Below are 9,704 nucleotides of genomic sequence, written 5' to 3'. Positions count from 1 at the left end.
AAAGTTTATGATACCCTCCAATTCTTTAGAGTTTGCGCTACCTAAATTCATGGCTTCATCTTAGGGAAGAGGTGGATAATTTTCATCTATTGAATTCAAAATTCTAATGAATTTGATGTAGGGACTGGAGCAATGAATCTATTTTGAGAGTCTGGTGAGACATAAATTTGATGCTGACTGTAGTGACTATTGTGGGGGGCTAGAGTTGTTATATATGGTGATCATCTTGCCTGCTTGAGCCATAGGTACAACTTGTGGAATAAATATTGTATACATGGAGGCCTGTCCTTGCTCATTATTTGGACCAACCCCATTTCGCCTCATCATCACTCTAGGGGAGTGATGTGGATCCAAATTTACCTGCATCCCAGGTAAAACGCACCATTAGACCGCCCCCCCCCCCAAAAAAAAAATATCAAACCCTAGAATCAAAAATAATATACCACGCCGAGCCGTTTTCCAGTCCAGCAATAAATGTAAGACTTATTTTGTTTCTTTTAAAAACTTCTAAATCTGTGATTGTGTTAATTCTTATAGATGGCGTTGATTTTTTTTTAATTTTTTTGAAGAAAAATTTCGATTTACCTGTATTTTTCTGTTTCTTATGTATCTAGTGACTTAGGATTTTCATATTTGTATTTGGCAGTGGAGACAAAGTACTTCCCCTTTATTTCGTTACCTTCAAGTTTTGTGAAAGTTTTAACCAACTTTAGTTTTTCTAAATATATTCAATCTTCTTGTTCAGTTAGTACCTGAAGTCTCTATTTTACCTTTTTCCAACTTTCCTTTTATATCTAGCAAAATTAAATACTCTTGATTTGCCATATCCTTTGGTTTATTCTTTCTTCCCATAATTTTTTTTTTGTTCTTATTCCTTCCTTTCTTTTTCTGATACAACAATGGACGATTTTTAGTTCAGATTTAACAAACATGAATCCTATTCATCATTCAGTTACTTGTATTTGAAACGGTCGTCTGCTTCTTCAAAAATAGACCAATTACGAAGTACTCCCGTATCATTTACGCTTCCCTAATATCATAGAAAGCTTTAACTCCAACGCACAAAATTTCAGGAAAAGGGAATTTCTTCTCTCACCTGCGTTGGAGTTTGGTTTAGCGTTTGGTCTGCGTTTAGAAGGCTTTTAACATATAAAAGTTACAAGTTCGACCTATATAACCTTTTGTTAATGTTAATATATGTATTACTCGAAAAAATTATGTTATTAAAAACGCCAGCGAAAAGAAAGCCAACATAAATTCTTATATAAACCATCATTATATTGTATTTATCCCATTCTCCTATTATAAGATGCCGTTGTGTTTCGATCTATGCTACAAAAAAATATCTAAAAGAAAGCTTGAGTTATGGTCTTTAACCCGATTTTTAAGCTTTACTGTATATATTTGTGAAAATTGCGGACTTCTGATGCCCCCGATGGTATCAATTTGAAGTCAGAATTATGTTCATCCTTCTGTGAGATAAAATGTACTTTGAAATACGGGTTGGACATATTAAAAAGGAATGCATTCTAGTCCCTAAAATCTAGTCACATCATTTAATAGGCTACTATTTGAACAATATTATCCTTGCAGCGTCATCGTATTTTCGTTACGTAAGTCTGTAATTACACAAATGTCATTAAAGTTACGTTTAAGCGTTGTCTGGATTTCTCTGCCATCTGGGATATTATTTAAATAAAAATCGAATGGTTTTATCTAGAACTGTTTCGCCCGATGATTTGTCACTAGTTTGTTTTTTAAGTTGATAAAAAGGATGTTTTAGGTGCTTACAAAGCCAGTTGACAGTCTTGCCAACAACCGGCTACAAAATAAAACAAAAATTGTTCAATTGTCATTTTCATTTCATGTCATGAAAATGACATGTCATGTCATGACTGTTATGTTCATGTCATGACAACATGTGACAAAGGTGACCATCTGTTCATGTTTGGTCACCAGCTATAAAGAAGGCTTGATTTTTTTTTTATTGAATTCAGGAAAAAATTGATTTTTTTTTTTAACTTTAATCTCCCCCCACCACCTATTTGCATAATAATTTTGAGATTGTCTTTTCCTCCTCATTTGAACTGGGTGTGTGTAGGTGCTCTGCCCAATTAATTATAATGTTTATCGTTTATCTGTCAACGGTTGTTGTAACTAGTTAATTGTCGCATGTATTGTCGTTTCATAAAAATTTGCCTAGTTTACATATTGCATACTTGATTTTGTGAGAAACTAGAGTCCTTATGAAGTTTTTTTCGCCTATGTCTATATGTTTATTGTTCTGTATTTAATTCATTGTGCATTGCTAAGTAAAAGACGTGAACGACTAGTCCTAATTTCTGGGTAGTCAGTATTTAAACAAAGTCATCCATTGCATCTTATCGTGATATGTTTTATTCTGCCAGTAACACTGTTTTAAGTGCAGTATCACTTTTCCACTAAGTAATTAGGTCAATTGCCTATACTGCCGTCTTAATTCTGAAAAGAGTGTTTCAAGAAACTATCAGTAATGTGTATTTTGATGAATTTGACACAATGAACATTATTTAGCTCGTAATGTTCAATTGTTTGCAAATGAGGCATAGGTTCTCTATTCAGGAATAAAGTTGGCTTTCTACTTAGGAATAAGGTTGAGGTTTTCTTTTATGTTATGTATTGTCTGGGCCGTCAAGGTGCAGAGACTGGGTGCCAGGGGTAAAGTTCGTAGTCAATTCTCTTTTTTGCTTTTAGCAATACGGGACTGATATAAATCAATATGATCTGGGTAATGGGAGCAAAAAATTCTTTGCAACATTTCCTGGATAAATTTTCTTAAAGGTTGAGCAAATAATTCAAACTTAAGACAAAAAAAAATCAAGGCTGTACATGTCTAAATGGATCTGATTAAACAAGCAAAAAATGTTTTTATCATATACAAAAAAAAAAATATTAAGTTTGTAACGTAAATTCGCATACTTAAAATAATTATAACTTGGCCCGTTTTTGGTTTGTACCACGATGACTTCACCTCTCTTCACACTTGACGGTTCTGTATATCATAATATAGTGGTTATGTGTTGTTGTGCAGCGAATTTATTGATAACACAATATTACCTTTTGTGCACAAATCGTTCAAAACTAGGCAATAAAAACTAACAAAAAAGTTATATGACTTTAAATTCTTTATTTTAGATAGAAGTCGCTTAGAAAAAACGTTCGAATTTTTTATTATTATTCCACATCGCACCTTACTTAAGCTACTTGAAACAGAACAGTAAATAATACATTTTTTAGATTGCAATTCAAGTGGAAAACAGATATCTCCCCATTGGCAAATTCTTAATTTTAACCAAACACTCAAGTAATCGCTTATGGCTATTGTCTTGACCGCTTTTGAGTGTTAGGCTAATTTGAAGTTTTGCGAAAACAAGATGATGCCATGATAAAGGTTTTTAAGTATTTTAAACAAAATCATGTACTTTTTCATACTTGTAAGGAGTATGTAACTGGCTAAAATCGGGCAACGTTTCAATCGTTCCCTTTTGAACGATTTTTGGTTGCCCGTACTTTTTCAAACTGAGACAACTATCACAAGAAAATACAAAGTAAAAAAGCTGTTGCTGACAACTATAATATTTCGTCATGGGCACATTTACTCGCCAGCGAGGGCGCATCCAGGATTTTTGTTTGAGACGAAGGAAGTTGCAATAAAAACTTAAGAACATATCAAAGTTGTTTATATGCAATTTTGTTACGTTTTTTCGATTCGGATGAAAAATTGGAGGGGGGCCGTAAACCCCCTCCCTTGGATACGACCTTGTTCGCAAGTCCCATTATAGAATCTCATAATTTGTGTCTAAAATCAACACGGTCTTTTGCAAGATGAAACACTCTGACATCGACTGGTGATTTCGCTCATATAGCTCTTGTACTATGCCAAGCAGAAAAGCTTGGTAAAATACATCTCAACAATGAAAACAATGCAGGAGATTTCATTGGCTAAGAAACTAAAAAGTGTGTGAGCCATTTCTGCTCAATCTGAAATTACAAGCAATCAGAAATTAATACAAAAAACCATCATTTCCCCCAAATATTTTGTATATACTACCTAGAAGAATTTTCTCAGATACACAGAGACAGAATGCCCACTTGCCCACGGAATCATATAAGCAACGTTTAAACGAGGATCTTGCTAACTCTATTTGGTTTGACAGGGCTCTACGCGAAGTTTACGTTGGATAGGCACACAAAACTTATAGTAGTAGTTCATAAGGCCGAATAGAAGTTTTGTTAACGAGTAAATTAATTAACGAACCACTATCGGAAACCAACTTTTGATCTCCACTCTGAATTAAATCAACTCTCAAGTATCGGATTTTTAGTCGAGTGCATGTATATGTGACCGATATATGACTACTGATTTAGTCGCTTGTTAACGAGATAATTATTTGTTATAGTTCGTTAAAGAGGTATTTGGGTATACATTTGGTCCCTAATCCGCAATAGACAATGTTTTTCTCACATCCTTCCAGTTGAGATCGCCTTGAGGTGATCCGAGACGAGATTATGTTTCGTTGACTTGCTTCACTCCTTAGCTTCATTTAACCCATTCTAATTTATATATATATATATATATATATATATATATATATATATATATATATATATATATATATATCAAACAGTTCGTGGTAACGACCCGGCTCAATAGTAAACGAAACTCTAAAAAACGGAATTTTGATACTAAGAGATACATTAAAAAAATCGAATTATTATGCTGATTTTAAATATACAAGTTTCATCAAATTTAGTCTTATTAATCAACAGTTACGAGCCTGAAAAAATTTGCCTTATTTTGGAAAATAGGGGAAACACCCCTGAAAAGTCATAGAATCTTCACGAAAATCACACCATCGCATTCAGCGTATCAGAAAACCCTACTTTATAAGTTTTAAGCTCCTATCTACAAAAATGTGGAACTTGGTATTTTTTTGCCAGAAGAACCATCACGGGTGCGTGTTCATTTGTTTTTGTTTTTTTTCCAGGGGTCATCGTATCGACCAAGTGATCCTAGAATGTTACAAGAGGGCTCATTCTAATGGAAATCAAAAGTTCTAGTGCCTTTTCTAAGTGACCAAAAAAATTGGAGGGCACCTAGACCCTCTCCCACCTAGGTCATGGGGGAAAAGAAATTCAATGAAGGGGGCGCAGGATTTTCTAGCATTGTCATTAAAAAACAAAGAAATAATGAATATGAAAAAGTTTTTTCAACTGAAAGTAAGGAGCGGCATTAAAACTTAAAACGAATAGAGATTATTACGCATATGAGGGATTCTTCTCCTAAATACCTCGCTCTTTACGCTAAAGTATTTATAGTAATTTCATCTGTTTATTCTACGGACTTTTTGATTCAAGGGTCATTCTTAAAGAATATTTTTTACAAATAAAAACGTTCGATAAAAATTAAAAGTTGTAGTCGCCTTTTTAACTAACCGAAAAATTGGAGAGCAACTAAGCCTCCTCCCCCACCCCTTTTTCCTCAAAATCGTCTAATCAAAACTAAGAGAAAGCCATTTAGCCAAAAAAAGAATTAATATGAGCCAAAATCAAACATGCGTTAATTCAAAAACGCTCAGAAATTAAATTAAAAAAAAAACAAGTTTTTTAACTGAAAGTAAGGAGCGACATTAAAACTTAAAACGAAGAGAAATTACTCCGTTTATAAAAGGGGCTGTTCCCTTCTCAACACCCTGCTCTTTACGCTAAAGTTTTTTACTGTTTAATAAAGTAGAATTGAGAGAAAGAGTCAAACTTTAGCTTAAAGAGCGGGACATTGAGGAGGGAACAGCTCCTTTTATAAACGGAGTAATTTCTGTTCGTTTAAGTTTTAATGTCGCTCCTTACTTTCAGTTAAAAAAAAAACTAGTTTTTTTTTATTTAAGGTACATAAAGGTTGCTGTATTTCTGATGTAGGAACACAGGAAATAACTAAAATTAGGAAAGATAGTGACAAATATTAACTGGACGAAAGGTATAGCATTATGGCTGAGATTAATCGAAAGAATCCTTGAATTTATAAGAGGAAAAGAAAATTAACTTGATCTATTTCCAGTCTCGTTCAAGACCTTTACTCATTTCTGGCATTTATAAATTTTTGTTAGTTCCATAATTAAAAACATTGAATTTTCACCTTTAATGAACACATAATTCGCGGTAACGAACAGTAAGAAAGGAGCGGCGCTGCTCAATAATAACCGAAACTTTAACAACATAATTTTTATATAAATATGTATATGAAAAGAATTGGCCTATTATGCTGGTTCCATTTATGTAATATTTATTAAGTTTAATGTTACTCATCGAAAGCTAGGGGCCTGAAAAAATTGCCTGATATTCGAAAAAAATGGGGAAACGTCCCCTAAACGTCAAGCAATCTTACCGAAAATCGCACCCTCAGATTCAGCGTATCCGAGAATCCTAATGTAATAGTACACTCTCCCATCTAAAAAACGTGGAATTTTGCATTTTTTGCCAGAAGAAAGATCACGGAGGCATGTTTATTTGTTTGTTTTGTTTCCCCAGGAGTGATCGCATCGTCCTAGTCCTATTTATGATAGTCCTAAAATACCGGGAAAGGGTTCGTTTCCCGATTCTCCCCCATCCCCTACAACATTTCCCGGACAAAATAATAAATCAAACGACAATAAATTAAATTGAAAAGAAATTTGCACAAAAAAATCTATGTTTCTAGCAACACTGCGATGTTTCTTAAGAAATCTTCCTGAAACTTTGCATCAGAAAATCTTCCAACAGATGACCTGAAAATAGTAATAATTCACATATTCACGCACAAAAAGTAACAATCTCAAACAGATTGACGGCAAGGTATGTAGTACGAAAGTTAATTACCAATAAAAATCCCCCTCGTGGAAAATTCCCCTTCATTGGGGAATCAAACAAGAGCTAAGAGCCAACAGCTCATATGGTATGAGCTCTAACAAAATTCTAAGAATCAATAGATTGATTTAAAAGGAAAATCGCAGGCTTAATGCCGGTCAGGATTTGAAATAAGAGCTCTGAATCACGATGTCCTTCTAAGTATCAAAACTCATTAAGATCGGGTCACCCACTCGTGAGTTATAAATACCTCATTTTTTCTAACTTTTCCTCTCCCTTTAGTCCCCCAGATGGTCGAATCTGGGTATACGACTTTATCAAGCCAATTTGTGCTGCTCCCTGACACGCCTACCAATTTTCATCGTCCTAACACGTCCAGAAGCACCAAATCACTGAGCCCCTCCCCCCCCCCTAACTCCCCCAAAGAGAGCGAATCCAGTACGGTTACGTCAATCACGTATCAAGGACATTTGCTTATTCTATCCACCAAGCTTTATCCCGATTCCTCCACCAAGCGTTTTCCAAGAGTTCCCCCTCCAACTCCCCACAATGTCAACAGATCTGGTCGGGATTTGGAATAAGAGCTCTGAGACATGAATTCCTTCTAAATAAATAATTTCATCGATTCGGTCACCCATTCTTAAGTCAAAAATACCTAAATTTTTCTAATTTTTCCAAATTAACACCCCCCCCCAGTTCCTCCAAAGAGAACGGATCCGTTCCAGTTATGTCAATCACGTATCTAAGACTTCTGCTTATTTTCCCCACCAAGTTTCACCCCGTTCCCTCCAATATAAGCGTTTTCAATGATTTTAGGTTCCCCCCAAACTCCCCCCAATGTCACCAGATCCGGTCGGGATTTAAAATAAGAGCTTTGAGACACGATATCCTTCTAAATATCAAATTTCATTGAGATCCGATCACCCGTTCGTAAGTTAAAAATACCTCATTTTTTCTAATTTTTCACAATTAACCCCCCCCCCCTCCAAATACCCCAAAGAGAGCGGATCCGTTCCGGTTATGTCAGTCGTGTATCTAGAACTTGTGCTTATTTTTCACAGCAAGTTCCATCCCGATCCCTCCACTCTAGGTATTTTCCAAGATTTTAGGTTTCCCCCCCCCCCCAATGTCACCAGATCTGGTCGGTATTTAAAATAACAGCTCTGAGACATAATATCCTTCCAGCCATCAAATTTCATTAAGATCTGATCAACCGTTCTTAAGTTAAAAATACTTCATTTTTTCTATTTTTTCGAATTAACGGGCCCCCCACTCCCCTCCCCCAGATGGTCAAATCGGGAAAACGACTAGTTCTAATTTAATCTGGTCCGGTCCCTGATACGCCTGCCAAGTTTCATCGTTCTAGCTTACCTGGAAGTGCCTAAAGTAGCAAAACCGGGACAGACAGACCGACCGACAGAATTTGCGATTGCTATATGTCACTTGGTTAATACCAAGTACCATAAAAACACGACAACGCATAGAATTGATAAATACAAACGCTTATTATTTTCAAACCACATGTTTTTCACAATAGAGTTAATCCCATTATGAATAAAGTTGTCGAAACAACGTACCTGAACTATCAACTGCACTTTTCATGACAAACAGCTAACAGTTTGTACCAATGTCAAAGCCTATTAAAACTAAGAAAACGGGAAACTAACACACAATGAAATAGAGGAACAATAACAGTACAACTATGGAACTGCGAGAACGGAGAAACGCAGAAAGGAAGGAGCAAAGAAAAGGAAACAAAAAAGAAATAAGGTTAAAACATACAGGAAAGAATGTATAGCCAGTGAGGCTGGCGACTATATATATATATTAAATAACAACATTACTTTTACATTTGAAAATTATTGTTTTAATACCAATTTCAGAGTTAGCTGAAAAATCTTCTGTCAAACATATTTGCTTAAAACCATTCTTGTAGGGAAAAAAAAGAATTTTAAATAAAAATTGGTAAGAATATCCGTGCAACAAAAAGCCACTAAAGCAGTAAACGTAGGTTAGAAAAGATGAAACAAAATAAATAGCATAAAAACAAAACATCTAGACTGCATTTGATCGCCCTTTGACTATTTACTAGACAAGTAATATTACTAATGCTTTTGGTTTTTGGACGGGATTATATACAAGATTCATAGGATCATCCATGATGCAATCCATGACTATAACTAATATTATCAGTTATAGAATTATCGATATTGTCAATGAACGAAACCAATAATACAATCTATGACCACAACGTAGCATTTCGAAGGATAACTGATGTCATGAGGTTAAGCTATGTTTATTTTTCCAGGATATGCAATTTTGTTAGCGATTTCATAACCCAAACATTATTACGTTTGTCAAATTACCCCCGTGGGCTGGCATGGCATCCCCGACACATCACATTTGAAGAAGTTATAATCGGTCAGGTAAGTAACCAACCAAGGTCACTTGTAGAGCCCTACATTCCAAGATTACTTATCCAACGAGATTTATTACTTATCATAAGCATTTCACGAGAGGTAAACGACGTAAGAGGTAAGGAGGATTTCTACTTGAAACATTCTGGATAGGTTATCGGATATGTTGCACCTGTGTACATATGTTAACTTTTTCGATAAGACCATTTTTCTTCAAAGAAGGAGTGTGTTTTTGACTGCTAGTTTTACATAGTCTGCCATTTTCTGAAATATTAGACACGCCCAGACGATTAACTTTGATAATATCGCTCAGCCGCGACATACCTGACTCGAGAAACTGAAATATATAAGAATCAAATTACAAGATTGACAACAAAAATCTAAATTTAAAATGATTTGTAAACGAAA

At 35.0% G+C, this 9,704-nt stretch overlaps 1 protein-coding gene across 6 annotated transcripts in view; it reads right to left on the bottom strand.

Annotated features, from left to right (window-relative positions):
- Positions 1-6,675: 6,675 nt before the first annotated feature.
- The window catches only part of LOC136041298 (GDP-Man:Man(3)GlcNAc(2)-PP-Dol alpha-1,2-mannosyltransferase-like), a 31,181-nt gene continuing 28,152 nt past the window's right edge, over positions 6,676-9,704 (bottom strand). For all 6 annotated transcript variants that reach the window (XM_065725913.1, XM_065725912.1, XM_065725917.1 and 3 more), the window contains one exon: positions 6,676-6,800. In XM_065725913.1, coding sequence (XP_065581985.1) covers positions 6,722-6,800 — 79 coding nt within the window. In that variant the 3' untranslated portion in view covers positions 6,676-6,721. The remainder of the gene's footprint in view (positions 6,801-9,704) is intronic.

Source organism: Artemia franciscana, unplaced genomic scaffold, assembly GCF_032884065.1.
Source record: "Artemia franciscana unplaced genomic scaffold, ASM3288406v1 PGA_scaffold_131, whole genome shotgun sequence".
Classification (NCBI taxonomy): domain Eukaryota; kingdom Metazoa; phylum Arthropoda; class Branchiopoda; order Anostraca; family Artemiidae; genus Artemia; species Artemia franciscana.
This window is presented reverse-complemented; position numbering and strand designations above follow the sequence as displayed.